This window comes from Barbatula barbatula (assembly GCF_947034865.1).
Source record: "Barbatula barbatula genome assembly, chromosome: 22".
Classification (NCBI taxonomy): Eukaryota; Metazoa; Chordata; class Actinopteri; order Cypriniformes; family Nemacheilidae; genus Barbatula; species Barbatula barbatula.
The window spans coordinates 14,008,834-14,025,229 of record NC_136785.1 but is presented as its reverse complement, the minus strand read 5'-3'; the positions used below and the strand labels follow the sequence as shown (position 1 = coordinate 14,025,229).

Below are 16,396 nucleotides of genomic sequence, written 5' to 3'. Positions count from 1 at the left end.
ATGGCAGGTGGAAGGGGCTCCCCACCTGTTTCAAGCTCTGGGACCCCCTACCTCACCTCTGAAAGGTTACAATTTCGCTCTAGCGCTCACGTCTGACAGCGTCGCTCCGCTAGAGATTGTGATGCAGCACACCACCTTTTTTCTGTTATTTTGCACAAATTTTCGAAAATGACAGAAAAAGACAGCAAACTTACAAGAAAAACAAGGAAAACTATTTATGTACAGTATATCCTTATATCCTGTAATTTCACAATATATTTCTATCGAAAATTTCCCTTTTTTACAGATTTTGTTAACAGTAGTAATTTACAATGGCAGTCAAAAGTGCCCCAGAATTGTTTGCTTTCCTAAGTTCTTAAAAATATCTTATTTTGTGTTCAACTGAACAAAATTATAAAGCAATATTTCCTACTATGGTTGTTAATGGTGGCAAAGAACTGTTTGATTACAAGCATTCTTCAAAATATATTTCTCTGTATTTATCAGAACTAAGAAATTCATAGAGTTTCGTAACGACTATGTGTAAATGATGACAGGATTTTCATTTTCATTCATCTTATTACATTGTCCTACAAGTTTACATGCATCTGTTATTATTATATCTGTCCACAATCTTGGTATTTCTACCATGACCTAGATAACTTCTGTTGCTTTAATGCACTGTGGCATCAGCACTGCATAAGACTTGACAACTTCTGCCAGCTAAGTGTTCCAAGGACAGTTTGACAGAAGCAGTTTTGACTATAGACCCTGGAGCACTCTCTCTACTTTACATTTTACACTCAAACATACAGTCAAACACCATGATTTTTAAAAAATGAATAAAGATCAGCTGTCAACAGCTTGGATGGTAGAGAGTGAAAAGTTCATGTTTACCCTGAAAGATGATGTTCAGCTGCTTCAACACCTGAGCATTCTGTTCAAAGACAACCATGATATACTCACCGTCCCAATAGGTAGACAACTGCACAGCTCCCTCTGCCCCGTATACAGTATGCATCCCCCATGCCACAAATCATAGAGGAAATATTAATCACAAAATCCTCTTAGCGTCTTATCTCAGAGACACAGCAGATCGAGGGACAGATCATGCCATTGATTTATGCACGTCGCTCTGAATTGGTTTGTCACTTTTGTTTTATCTTAATGTTTCGGACTTTGATTCTGGGGATTTAAATGTGTGATTCAAATCTGAATTTAGGTTTAGCATTATGATTTAGTAATTTTTAATAGTTTGAAACAACATTATTTCATTCAATATATTATATTGAGTGCTGTTCGTTTTTAGAATATAGGCACATTCAACATTTATAGTGTAAAACATCTATTTTAGCGATGTGTAAAGGTTAGAACATTCCGTCATTCATTAATATCACACAAGGGCTTTCGAAGGGATAGTTCAAGGGAAGAGATCTTCCCAAACCTGTACACATTTCTTTCTTCTGATAAACACAAAAAATATGTGTCAGTAACCAACCAGATCTCATCCCTCATTGACAGATTTCTTTGGGGGTGAACTATCCCTTTAGCTAATTGTTTTTAGAATAGGTATGAGAATGTAAAAATGAATTGTTGTGTCTATGGAATAATATATGGTTTGTTAATAACATGAAATCAGGGCTCTTTATTCTTTCATAATAGGTTATTTAAATATTCAAAACATGAAATTGTCTTTTTTGATCCAAACCAGAAAGCATATTTTTTATAGTATCGTAGTTTATTAATGACAAGAAATGAGGCCCGTTTATAATTATTTTAAAACAGACACGTTTATAATATGTAATATTATCTATGTTTGTTTATATCTATCGCGACGGCGCTAGGACCGCGCGGCTCTGCAGTGAGCGGCAGCGGCGTCTCTTTGTTCCATCTCTCCTCCTCACTCTCTGCAGTGACTCTCGCGCGCTCCCATCATCACCGCTACACTGGTCTGGATGAGCAGTGCAGCAACATGGCTGTGAATCTCAGCAAGAACAGACTGGCCCTCTTAACAGCCTACCAGGACGTGATCAACGAGACGTCTTCAACGGACTGGTAAGAGAAATAAAGCCGACACATCAGTTTCAGGACGCGTTTACTGCGCTGCACAGACTCGAAAGGAACTTCTATTGAAACTCAATGCGGATGGTTGCACTAGACGCAAATGCGTCTGGGATGGATGCTCGATCTTCCTCTTTGATATGTGTGGGTGTTTTATTTGGATATAATCGTATTTGACAAGCGAAATCTGTCTTTTAAAATGTAAATGGTAAATACGCATATCTTTTGTAGGCCTATCCTTTAAAAATGCATGTTTGCTGTAGTCCAGTGCTTACGGTAGATTGCAGTTTTTGTTGTGACCTCCAGAGAGTTGTGCAAGGTATTCTTCACTGTTTGCTCTGTTCAAGGGAGTCTCCACCACAGCTCTCATGATTCGTCCATAGAAAGAATGATCACATGTTTGTGAAAAGCCAAATATTTGCAGCTCTCTGCCCTGGTCCATGTATCCCAATCTTTATAAGAGTCCATGGACATCCTCTCCATTTGCATCATAGCCGGAGATGGGCGAGGCAAGAGGTGTCATTCAGTCTCTTCTTTTATTGTGTGAGCTCATCCTCATCTTCGTACCTGACTGGATGGTACACGTCCCGAACTATTTGAGATCCCTGTAGTGTGTTTTTATATTGTGTGTACGGTACACAGTCTAGGTATCATTTCTCTTTGTGTTCAAATGAAACTGGCTTGTAGATGTTGGGTGCAAGTGTTTTTCAGAGAGCACGTGTTCGGTAAGGCACTGTTGGTTCAGCACCCCTGCAGGACGGGTGTTATTACTGGAGTGTTGTTTTTAGGATAATCATTCTCAGAAAATGTTTCTTTTGTCATATGAGTGGGTCACGGATAATATTTTTTGCCACTGGAAATTCTTTTATGTTGGCTGAATTATTTACTTAACAGATTGCATGTCTACCAATGTCGTTTTCTTTTGTGCAAAATTAAATAGGATGTGTAACTGTGCACCCTCAGGATTTATAATGTCTATTATTACACAGCTCTCTGGAATGCTTGATTCTGATTGGTTGTTGGAACCATCATGGTCCGATATTTCTCAATGGTGACCATCCAAGGATTAAGTGATATCCGTTCACTCATCCGTGCTACTTTACTGGTGCAATTTCATCTCCAATTACTAACTAAGGGGGTGTATCTGTGTTAAAAGGGGGTCAAACAAGACCCCTGCGAACAGCTAAGAGCTAACTGTACATTATTTTATTATTTCTAATTCTTCTTATGTCAATATCAGTATCTAGCCATTTAAAAAACATTATTATTATATGTTATTCCCTCCTTAAAAAACATATACACATGTGCATTTTATGTAAGTATTAGGCATGTTACCGTAAGACATCACTGAATCAAAGCCAGTCCCAAGATTTACAATCTGTCTCATTGGTCGGAATATAGTAGTTACAAATCTACATTCAGAAAAGAAAAGGTTAAAATGCTATTATTTCCATTTAGGTGTTTGTTTACTGTATCAACGCTCTGTCATTTGCTTGATTATATGCTTATTACTTTGAATAAACACCAGGGGTGGACCCTGCAAACCGCTGCCTTCCTCTCTGCTCACCATTAAACCTCAGTCTAAACAATATCTCCGTCCTATGTGCTCGCAAACCAAAACCAAACACAACTCTTCTGTTTCCTGTAAGTGAAGTTCATAATAGGCTTTAAACCCACATAGTTGACCTTATTACCTCACAGAGTGAGGCTGTCCATGTTGGAGCAAACTGGCATTCCTCTTCCTGGTATTCCTCCATGTGGCGCTAAGCCTCTGTATCAGTGAAACTGTAACAGAAAACAAAACTGTGGTCAGCAGGGTCAGCAGAGAACTGAACAAGTAGCTGTAGATAAACAGAACCTGGTGGGATACATCAAGCGTTGAGATCAAATTGTCTTGAGAGCATGTGTAAAAAGATGGTGGATGGGTGGAGCTGTGGTTGTGAATTCTGGGTCTTAGATTCTGTATTGCTCTGGGCTCTTTTCTTTCAAAGGAAATATACAAAAAGTGTTATGGGGTCCCCAACTACCGACCTCATTCTTTGGTTCGATGATTGTCATTTTTGTTTTAAAGAATTCTGATGTGTGGAGAGCCGTAGGCTTCACAAAAGACAGGCTTTTGAAGTTGGGCAAAACCAAGGTGTTGCAAGGCCAGTCGGGATAGAGTAGGATATCAGAATATTCTCAAATATCAAACAAGAACGGTCGCAAAGAATGTTTAGGCCGCCAATCTGAAGAAAGCACAGGGATATTTGATCTGTATAACTTATTACCTCTTCAAGATTAATGATCCTTAAGTGTGGTGGAGGTGGTAGCTTTTGACCGGTCACCTATCAGTTTACATCGGCTCTCTTCATGACGAAATGCATCTCAGGTTTCTACAAAAAAAGGGCTGCAGTCTTAAAAATAAAATCTGATAAATTAGATTAAAAGAAATGGTTTTGAATCAGTGTTTTTCAATCAGAATTCGTACTGTTACACCTACCAGGGTTAATAAATCATCTTAAAATACATATTTTACTGGTTACACATAGTGTAATATACATTACACATAGAGATGGGTATCTGTAACAAAGAGCCATAAAAGGGATGGAAGGAGGGAACCGGCGAAGATTTAACAAACTTTAATTAAATAAACAGACAATCAAACGATCTTAAAATGCAACAAGAACATAAACGTAACAAATGTCCGGCCCGGTCCTCTCTCGTCAACAGTCCTGCCGCTCGTCCCCTTAAGCTCCCGATCTCCTCCGTGAGAGATGCGGGACCGGTGGGCGCACAGCTGATTTTATCTATTACTCACGCCACCGGCCCCGCCTCACGGCTCTCGTCCCGCCTTCCTCATCACAGTATCGTAAAGGTTTTAACAGTATTACTACTTTTATCAATACCACTTATCGATCCGGTACTTTAACGGTAATCTTATCGGTACATTTTGTTGTGTTTATGAAAAAAAAGTAACAAATTGAGAACAGAATTCACAATTTTCCTGTAAAAGAATGTACAGTGGTTTAAAGGAACACAGTTGGGGCATGCAGACAGGCTGCAAATGGACTAACAGTATTTAACCGTTCTTCTGGAGAAAAATCGACATATTTGACCTTTTCTGGCAGAAGTCGGGACCTCTCTTGGCTTATCGTGTGTTCCCTGGTTGAAAATTCCCTCTCACTAGCTAACGTTAACACATTCACATAAATTAACTCTGTTTGGGCTTAAAAGTTACACAGGCTTGGAACCTTTTGCAATATACACAAAAAAATTTAATGTATTTCATCACTACAAATTCATTTTTAGGTTATCTCTGCTTTATTATTTCTTAATACGCATAGTTTATTATTATTCATCTATTTGTAAATGCAGTACCGTGAAGGCATTTTTTTATGTAAAAGATATATTTAGGCTACTGCTTAATATGTTGGCAATTTGTTAATGTGATGTGTGTTTATTAAATGATTACATACTAATTTAAAGAAACCTTATGCGATGTTTATGTCGTTGTTATTTGGGAAGACTTCTAGCCTAGCATACGCACCAGAGGAGGTGGACGATGAACTAGTGTTAGGCAGTCGAAAACTTTGCATTTCTTCACATTTTTGAAAGATGTTTTGACAGATTGCTTGCATTTACGCTCTTACAAGCAAAAATCTTATTGCAACGAGCATCCACTCGAGTGAAATATCAGCATACTTTAGACCGTTTGGTTCTCTCCGCCATCGTCACTATTAAGCGCGAGCTTTCGTGTTGGGTAGAAATAACCCACAAAATTTCAGAGCTTAAGACCGCAGATGAACCAGATCTTTCCACCATTAACCGTGGAATAAAAAACAACCAGTAGCAATGGTTTTAAAATGAAGTGCAACGGCAAACAGCAGACCTAGCAACCCATAATCTATATTTTCACACATCTACAAACACATTGTGCATATTCCACATTCAAAGTTTGGGTTGTTATTTACGATTGAATGTTTTGGTTCTTCATTCTGAAGATCAATTTGAATCGAAAACGAATATGTAGCATCGCAGCAGTGCTATAGACAAGCACACACAGAAAATTGGGCGCTGTTCATTTGTGGGACCAACAGGAATCTCACTGCAGGGCATCACAGGATGTCTTTTGTAACACTGCAGCAGGAAAAGACAGGAAAAACACACTTACAGATCCTGCTTGTTGTTTTTATGCAAGTTACGAAGGTTTAAATAATGAAACAAACTATATTTGGCATACTATAGTGAAATAGGCCTTATGAAAGAGAAGATTGCAAACAGGAATTAAGACACATTTAAATCAAGAAAATGCAGAAAAGCTACAGTGTTGAAACATTTGACTTCATAAACATTATTCTGGAAATATTATAGGTACTGTACACACGGCAGAGAAAAAGCAAAATGAGCATTTTCTTTTATAAAATGACAAATAGGAGGATTGTTGGGTGAAAAGTATTATTCCTCACTTTTAGTTCTGCTTACTCACATAAATGACAGAATTTAGCTTTAGGGATGAATAAAGATTGGGAAAAGTAAAAATAGACACAAATGTGACTATTGCTTAAATTGTCATTATAAAGATGTGAAATCATCGGGATAGTAATGTTCCTCAGATCATTTGGTCTAAGAAGAATTTCAGGCTAAATGTTTTTCTTCATCTTGAAATTTGCTGACTTGAGCATCTCGGAAAACTTAAGCACAGTTTGAGATATTGTTGCTGTTTCTTCTGAAACTTGAAAGACGTGAGAGATTAGCAGCAACTGAAAATGAGACTTGAGCAAAGGAGACTTACGCAAAAGTTTTCATCTGAACTCGTTGGCTTGGAGAAACAGCTGAGATATTAAAGAGATCCCATTTAATTTAACATATGCTTTCCTGGAAGCATCGCCTTAGTGTCACATTGGTGCGGTGTGAGTCGCATTTCTTTCCAAAGGAAAGGAACAGAAGCGTTTGCCATTGCCAAAACACAAGCATTGCCTCTTCTGCAAAAAGTCTGTCTGTACAGCAGAGCTCCAACCCTTACATTTTTGTTGAGGTCTTCTGAGCATAAGGAAGTGCTCACAAACCCCAGAGACAACTCTCCTGTTTGCATTCAAGTGCCAAGAAATGACAAGGAAACCAGAGCGAGGACTGGAAATTCACAGTTCACGTGGGGTAGCAGACGCTATAAAATAAAAAAACGTTTCCCTAAATGTGTGGTGCAAAGTCCAGACCTCAAACTTACCTGCAGGGGTTTAAATCTCTAGAGTTTGCAGTCTGAATCCTGCATTCCTTCTGAATCAGGTCAGTTTTAATCATCCACAGCTATCCGTCTTGAAGATGGGATGGGGAAGATACTCTGAAACTTGAGCTTGCCGAGCTAGATCTTACTCATAGAGCATTCTTCTAAAGAAGATAGATATACAGTAGATCTAATGCATAATTTTTAATATTTTAACCAAAGAAATAGGACACAGGTTAACAAATCGGTATAGCACATGTTTATTTCATCTGCCAATCATTCATTCAGTCAGCAAATAGTTTACAATAGTTGAACACCATTAAATCCTATTGGAAACACTCTACAAAAATGAATTTGAATTAATAATGTTTTATGGAAAAGGCAAATGGTACATAATGGTATTTTAATGGAAAGCATTAGAATTTCTGTCATGGTTTCTATTGGGTTTTTTTTTCAGCAGGGTCTGCAAACCTTTCTTAAATCATAGGCGCACTCTTTAAATAACATAAAGACAACGTTATGATTCTTCAGACACAGTGAGGGCTGTGTGGGTAGATTCATCTTTGGCTCATCTTTTGATGGACTCAAGGCTGTTTGTGAAAAGCAGCTGATTCAGATCATGGCTCTCTACTTTTCTTTCTTGCGGGTCCGTAAGTGGCAGATATTAATAACAAAGGCGGCTCCTATCCGGCCTGTTGACCCATGACAGGAGTACAGGAGTGCAAACATGTCTGCCTCCTAGCTCTGATAAGATCCAGGCCACAACTTTCTCAAGTTACGTGTCTGTCCGGAATTGAGCTTTATTAACAGCGGATTAGAATGGTTAAAACTTTCTTTTTCTTTTTTAAACCATTACAATTCATCTGTTTTTTTTCTATAAGAAAGCTAAACTTAGGGCTCCAATGTGTAAACAATTAAAAGTGGGAACTTTTTTCCCACAGTGATTTAACATTTTTAGTTTGACAGCTTTCATACATTGTTTGGCATTGGACAAAATACTGATAATACATTTTGGTTTCTTGATCTTTTTAATCAAATTATTCTGAATCTACCAAATGGATTGTTTGCTCTATTTAAATCTGCAGATGGTTAAGAAAAGAAATGCACAAAGCTCTCCTAACTTCAGAAATTGTGATTCTATATTCTATACTAAACTGGAAATGAAACCAGGCTGAAAAAAATATTCTTTCTTTTTGCCAGCTTATGGTTTTTAAGGCCGGTAAAGTGTTGATTTACTTATGTGGGGCATCAACAGTGCGCTAGAGGCGGACACTGCATAGAAACAGTAAAACCGTTCAGGATCGAAATCTTGCAGGCTACACAAAACCAAATGGACGCCAAAGTCAAATAAGTTTTGGGGAGATACAGCATGTAGTTTTAGTCTTTGATTTATTTCTATTTCCAAGCAATTCACCTTCAAAAAACCTGCCCTCACCAGGTTTGCTGTACATTTGATAATGAAAAGGTTTAATCTTTGGTAAAATGCTTGAAAGCACCAAAAGGCCATTGAGGGCTCATTTCATTATATGATGATTCGATATTACGAAGGAAAATTCATCCAGAATTGCATTATACAAAAATGAATTTTCAGAGAGGAAATCCCGCTGGGTTCTGACCTGCTGGAATTTCCCATCAGGAAACTCTTCTGCTAATATAAGTTTCAACGTTTCTCTCCTGATGGCCTACATTGAAAGGTCTTTGGCAACAGTCCTTCCATTCATTTCTGTTTAGTTCACTGGGCTAATATTGCCAGTAAACAGAAGAATGACACAGGCGCTATGTCTGTGAATATTTGTGATCCCGTTTAATCTCAAAACCAATTTACAGTAGATGGATTCCAGGCAACCATTTATTCAGAACAAGTTTATCTTAAATCTAGTTGGACAAAAAAAAGAGAACCTGTGAGAACCTGTTTGTGTTTGGAAACAAACCCAACATGAGCAAGTGTAGAGAAGGGGTTTAAAATGGTTTCAATATGTTGTGGGACGAAATAGATGTATGGATGGCTGTGGTTGAGCAGCTGGTGACCAGCTGAATTCACTTTGGATTGGAAGAATGACGGAATATACCGTTACTGCGGAATAAAATGTCAAACGTAAGAGATTTTTCTATTCCGTGTATTCCGAGGAATGTAAATAAGTAGTGGTGGTTAACTCGGCCGTGGTGGTGGTAAAAAAGTGAATTCTTCTCACGTATTTCAGAAGTCAGATTTTGTAAAGCTGTTAATAGTTTTAGCAAGAGAGAGAGCTCTGCAGGTCTCAGGGAAGCTGCACTTCCCGACCTCAAGAGGTGCTCTAGCGGCAGACGCAACCGACTCCCATGCCGGGCTGACGCCAGGTTCAAGGTCCACTAGTGGCAGGGGCTGTGCGAGTGATTGGTTACACATCAGTTTCCCGCACGCTCAGCGACAGTGCTCTGCTTTCTGTTTATTCCATTTAAAATTGGCGGAAATGCTATAATAATAATATCACACAATACATTGTTGTATAATACAGCTTTAAAATAACAAAAACAACAATAACAGTGTAGATACTTTGGAATCCATGATGTGTATGGGGGTGACCGTGGCATATGCTTAAAGATCAAATCGGCGCGCGCGCTTGAGAAATGACAATCTGTCACAGTTGAAACCTTAGAATGGATTCTGTTGAGTCTGCACCAAGTTGATTTGCAGGAAGTGAGCTACGTTATTAAATTGTTCCATAGGTTAACATGTAGCGTCTGTAAGAGGACATCATTGCATTACTGAGATTGAATCTATTTTTAGAGTTGTTCTTCAATCAAGGTCATTCATCACAATCCTTTCATGAAGAATCATAAAGATCCAGTTTACTCGCTTAAAATATCTATTAAGTACATTTGTGACATCTGTAAATCATAATCGAGTTCGTAAAAAACTTTGATGATCGTTGCTTTCTGAATCTGTGTTGTAAAAACATAATTAATCCCAGACAGCAAAAGTGAAACATAATGCATTTGTTCTGTCAATATATTAACCCTGGAAACTGGTAGTCCATCCATCCATTTTCTACCGCTTATCCGGGGCCGGGTCGCGGGGGCAGCAGTCTAAGCAGAGATCCCCAGACATCCCTCACCCTAGACACTTCCTCCAGCTCTTCCAGGGGGACACAGAGGCGTTCCCAGGCCAGCCGGGAGACATAGTCCCACCAGCGTGTCCTAGGTCTTCCCTGGGGTCTCCTCCCGGTCGGACGGGCCCGGAACACCTTCCGGGGAAGGCGTCCAGTAGGCATCCGTAACAGATGCCCAAGCCACCTCAGCTGACCCCTCTCGATGTGGAGGAGCAGCGGCTCTACTCCAAGCTCCTCCCGGGTGACCGAGCTTCTCACCCTATCTCTAAGGGATCGCCCAGCCACCCTGCGGAGGAAGCTCATTTCAGCCGCCTGTATCCGGGATCTTGTCGTTTCGGTCATGACCAAAAGCTCATGACCATAGGTGAGAGTAGGAACGTAGATTGACCGGTAAATTGAGAGCTTCGCCTTGCGGCTCAGCTCTTTCTTCACCACGACGGACCGGTACATCGACCGCATTACTGCAGGAACTCTCCACCAACCTGAAGTGGGCAAGCCACCCTTTTCCGACTGAGGACCATGGCCTCGGATTTGGAGGTGCTGATTTTCATTCCAGCCGCTTCACACTCTGCTGTAAACTGTCCCAGTGCATGCTGAAGGTCCTGGTTTGAAGGGGCCAACACGACAACATCATCCGCAAATAGCAGAGACGAGATCGTGTGGTCCCCAAACCTGACACCCTCCGGCCCCTGGCTGCGCCTAGAAATTCTGTCCATAAAACTTACGAACAGAACCGGTGACAAAGGGCAGCCCTGCCGGAGTCCGACATTCCCAGTGCATGAAACTGGTAGTATGTATTTAAATACTTTTGTAAATGATATGCATCCTCACTGATTTGGTTATATTCAGTTTATGTTTTCTATACGTGCTGGATGCTAATACTGAATATTGTGATGGCTTCTTATTAAATCTGTGCTGTAATCCCTTTTGAAAATGTATATTTACATCTTTGACGGGGACTCCTGTAAGTGGAGAAAGGCACAGGGATGCATGGGAAATGATTTTCTTAGTGTGGGTGTCGGTTGAATGCTCTGAAATATCTGACACAGGGGAGGAGAGGTGAGATTTCAATCTGAATGTCTTCCTATGGAAAATATTATTATGGTGTAGCTCGTTCATACAGTAAATGTGAGACAAATATGGCAAATTCCCAACTCGCTGCGATTTAAAAAAAAACATGATTAGGATTATTTATGTTTACATCTGCACAGATTTCTAATGTGACGTTGAGTTGGAAGTCAACCAGACTAGAGGTGTAGAGCTTTGTGGATGGGGGTGGGGGGGCTGGAGTCACAGTGAGTTCTCAACGTCCCTGTGACGTCCATCTGGCTGTGTGCTTAGCCTCGCTCGCATCCACAGTAACATTTGCTATGATTAATTCTGAATCCTGCAACATGAAGCGTGTGCTTGCCTGTCAGCTGATTTTAGGGATTTAGAGAAAAATATCACACACTCCTAAATGTTCATCCTCCGTGCTGGATTCCAAAAACCTAGCTAGGTTAATTCATGCTAGCTCCTGACCATGCTATAATAACACATTTAAAGAACCCAAACATGGCTGATAAATCTCACAAATGTGAGAGAGAGTTAGGGTGTGTTCACAAATGTCATGTGTAGTTGATTAAAAACCAAAAAGTGATTTGGTAATATAAAGTGAGGAATTCCTGGTGCCGTTTTGACTGTTTTAAACACTTTGCGTTGAGAATGTATGACCCAGCACACAGCATTGTTTTGGATGTCCGGTAAGTTCCGATTTCATATATCAAAAATAAAAGCTGTGAAATCACGTTGCGACTTTACACGAAAACGGTTACGTTCGATATCTTTAAGTTCACTGTTAAAATGCCAGTCTTAACGCTAAGCGAACCAGGACTAAATTGACCAAAATAACCGAATGAACCGAACTACAAATATGAAGGCACCCTTAGTAGCAGGGATGTCAAAAGTAAAACACAAATGAAAAATAGATGCCTAAGGAGAAAAGGAAGGTTCTGTGCATTTAACTTCCCATGACAGCATCAGTCAGTATTTTTAAGCATTTGATAATATGTAATAATCCTGTGACAGATGCCAGATTTTCATATTTTCTTGATCTTGATTTACTTCTTTATTGTTTTTCATTTGTGTTATTTGTTAACTTGATTTATATTTGCAGTAGTATCAAAATTGTATTTACACATGTATTTTTTACCAACACTTTGGGAATTCACCTGTAGTTTAAAATGCTAATATAAAATTTAGTCGTGGGCATACAAAAAAATCCCTCAACATATTCAAAGGCATATGGCCCCAGTCTCCATCCCTTGGTGATTTAACATAGTAAATGAAGACCTTGGATACCCTCACCATGTCTAGAGGGGACAAAGGGCATATTTTGGCAGGCAGGCTGTGCATTCAAAGAAATAGTCGGCCACACAGCCTCACAGCTAAAGGGACAAGACATTGAATCAGCACATCGATATATTTAGAAACAATGACGGTGGCCGGGCATTCTTGGGCATTACCTGTTGGTTCTGACAGACCACGGGTGAAGTCAAAATCCCTGTAAACGCTGTAATCTGTAACAATCTGAGAGAATTAGGGACACAGATTTACGCAAGTACCCACATACGCAGGGAAATGACACAGTTACAAAAAAATGTATGTGAAATGCACAATTTTACCATTTAGGTCAGGTTGTATTGAGCCTCCGCGGAATTGAAAGTCCTTAAAACATTCAGGCAAAGATGGTAGTGAGCACCATTTTTATTTCATCTCACCCTAATATAATGAAACCGGCTCAGATCATGGCGCGTTTAGACGCATGGCTGTACCTACTCAAGTGATTTGTACTGAATTTGGTCTTCTCGGTTGCATGTATCTCAGGGAAATAAAATATGTTTTTTGTAACGGGGATTAGGGAATTGGGGGCAGATTTATTTCCCCGCACCCACTAGTAGTGGGGCAAATTTGAACTGTATTGGAATAGCCTCTGCAGAGGCTATCGATCCAATGAGCTGCAACATAATAGTGCCGATCGCGATTTAAATGTCGCATGAATGAGTATTTCACGAGTTCGCCTCGCAGATAATAAGTCAGATAATGATGGACGGATAGTATGCGTATCTGGTGTGCTGTCCCAGGGAGAGGGCTCCGAGCTTGGTAGTTCCTCTGAACTCGGAGCGCCCGCCCCTTGTCCGGTGAGAGGGCCAAGAGCTCGGTATGTGCCCGGACTCAGGCCGTGCCCCCGTTATACTGCGGTACGAACGGGCTGATAGTGAGGAGTGGGGTGGAGGAAGCTGCAAAATGTAGAGAGAATGACCATAAGGAGTCTTGTCTGTTTGTAGGGGTTTTCTCCCAAGCTAAAAAGAAGATTGGTGAGATTGGTTATAGGAAACCAGCCGGGTTAGTTATATGCACATGCTCCACCCGAACTTTGTTAATAAAACATCATTATTAATGTCCTTCGAGGACTGATAGTGCAGAGAATGTGGTTATTTTCAACATGAAATTATCTTTGAAATGCTTATAACATGCAGTTTAAGAAACAGTTTACCCTTGTCCCTTGTTTCTTGGCGAAACCTACGTGACTTGGAACACATAAATAGATGATTTCATAAATATCTGGATGGGTGGATTCAATAGAATAGCAGAATATAATGACTCACTTTTTCACTTCATAAATTACCCAGTTGTATTAGTATGTATGTGGGACTGGCTGGTCATATAAAATATTACATTTAAAATGGATTATTCATGGTGCTAATATTTATTCATCTTAGTTTAATGTTTTGTTTCAGAAATCCAGTATGATGTTGGTACTATTTAGCTGGTTATACCACAAAATAATTTTTTCAGTGACTGATTTGAGTTTCTCTCACGTCTTTGTCTTCCCACCCGGATCATTTATCGCTTAAGACGAGAGTATGTCAGATCTACAAGCACAAAGTACGCACACATAATAAAGTCAGAGTCAGAAAAGTGTTTATTGTACTAGTCAGTTATAGGGTTTAATAGGCATGGTGTGTTTTATAACACTCAATAAATAGCACAAATACAATTACAGTTTACAAAACAACTGGTTATGACACGGTGGGTAAGTTGGGCAACGCTTTATTTTACAGCTCTCTTTATGTACTTCCTGTGTAACTTTGTTATTACTAGCCCTAAACCCAGCCATAAACCCATATTATAGTGATAGTTCACCCAAAATGAACATTCTTTCATAATTTACTCACATATTTTGAAGAACGTTGATAACTGAACAACATTGACCGCCATTCACTTCCACCGTATGAAGACTAAACCACTGAAACATTTATCAAAATATAAGAATTCTTCTTTTGTGTTCCACAGAAGAAAGAGTCTTATACAGGTTTTGATTGACATGACGTACAATAAATGATGACACCGTTTTTATTTTTAGGTGAACTATACCTTTAAGAACATGACTTTACTAGTGTTCTGTTGGTTAAGTGCACATACAGTACTGTAAAATAAAGTTCAACCAATCTGTGTATTGTTTCATCCATAATCCCAAAGTGTTATTTGATTATTGATGACTAAGTACTTTAGAGTAAAGCGAACAGATGCATTTACAGTACAGTGCAGTCTACATTGAAATATGTTTAAAGTCAAATATTGTAAACGCATGAATCAATTCCTTTAACAGAGGCGACGGCTCAGAACCACCAACGTTTCAGCGTTTTCATATTGATTGCTTTCTATTTTTATGGCGTTGCCCTTCCTACTGATGATGGAAACGTTTAACATTCGAGAGCTTATGAAAACAGCGAGACATGAAAAAATGGATTTTACGGAGAGAGAGGGTGATTCGAAGGCTAAGACGGAGATTTAGAAGAGTAAAGCGAGTTTGAGAGAGTATGATCCGGGGATATAACACAAGCCGAGGTTTGCTGAAGTAAGCACACTGTTGAAATGAATGGGGTGACGGGGCACTGTTGAATCGATGGGCGGTGGCTAATGCTGAGAATGTGGATCTGCCCGGATATAAAACCCAATCTCTCAGTCACCACATTCATCGCTGTTTGTCCGGTCTCTTGTATTTAATTCGCAGCGGTTTACACAGTGTCCGGTTGTGATCGGCTGTTTGTTTACACTGACTTTTAGTGGCGAAGCTTAAAGGCCTTTTGTGGGAACATAGCGAGGGATGAAAACTGCACCAGGCCACGTCATTTCTGGCAGGGGATGTCTTTTCTGCTCCGGTGGGGGCAAACGGACTGCCGCAGTGGAATTTTAATACCCTGAAGGCATGAATCTAGTGGAATCGAGCTCAGTCCACCTGAGTTTGTTTCGCCCCTTCTTAGTCCTTTTGTAGATTGATGTTTTGCATTTTCATCAAGTCGTTTGATATTGAAAGCCGATTTGATTTAACTTTATTTAGGTCAGCTTTTGAACTTAAGTTTGAAATAGGGGATTTTTTTACAGTGTTTATTTAGAGTTATGTTATAAATCAGGACTTCCTCATTCCGATTCATATTGATCAATACATACACAACTGATTCCTTTGTCCATTTGTTTGATCCTTTAACTAAGGTCCATGGTGTTTTATAAGAATTGTTCAAACAAGAAAAGGTCTGTCAGTGTGCAAGCTTCCCCGTCTAAAATAAAACAGCCACAGCTGAGATCTCACCATTATTCAGAGAGATCCGTGATGGATACGGCTACAGGAGTCTAGATAACTGTCCTTGCTAAATTTAGCCGTGGAACGACTGTGACAGTAATTGAAAACGTATGAGGGATGTTGCACTTTTTTTCAATCGGAACCTCTGATCATCCTTCCAGATTAAAGTGTAACTAATGATAAATATAACCAAGGATTGACGTTTACATGTACTTTAAACACAATACCTCTTGTTTCGCTTCAATATGCATTGGTACCGTGAAGTCAATGTCACTGAAAGACAAACTGCAGATTTTAACTTTTGTACTGTTTCTGTTCTGTGAATGTTCATACAAATTTGTCTACATATATGTTATTCATATTGCTAAATACTGATCAGTATTGATAAATATAATACAGTTTGCTTAAATGTTTCTGATAACAATAACATTGAATAACCTA

At 39.4% G+C, this 16,396-nt stretch overlaps 1 protein-coding gene across 4 annotated transcripts in view; it reads left to right on the top strand.

Moving 5' to 3' along the window:
• The first annotated feature begins 1,835 nt into the window (after nucleotides 1-1,835).
• The window catches only part of dbn1 (drebrin 1), a 62,752-nt gene continuing 48,191 nt past the window's right edge, over nucleotides 1,836-16,396 (top strand). For 2 of the 4 annotated variants that reach the window (XM_079486125.1, XM_079486124.1), the window contains exon 1: nucleotides 1,836-2,034. In XM_079486125.1, the coding sequence (XP_079342251.1) occupies nucleotides 1,952-2,034 (83 nt within the window). In that variant the 5' untranslated portion in view covers nucleotides 1,836-1,951. The remainder of the gene's footprint in view (nucleotides 2,035-16,396) is intronic. The other 2 variants (XM_079486122.1, XM_079486123.1) reach the window with 2 other exon arrangements.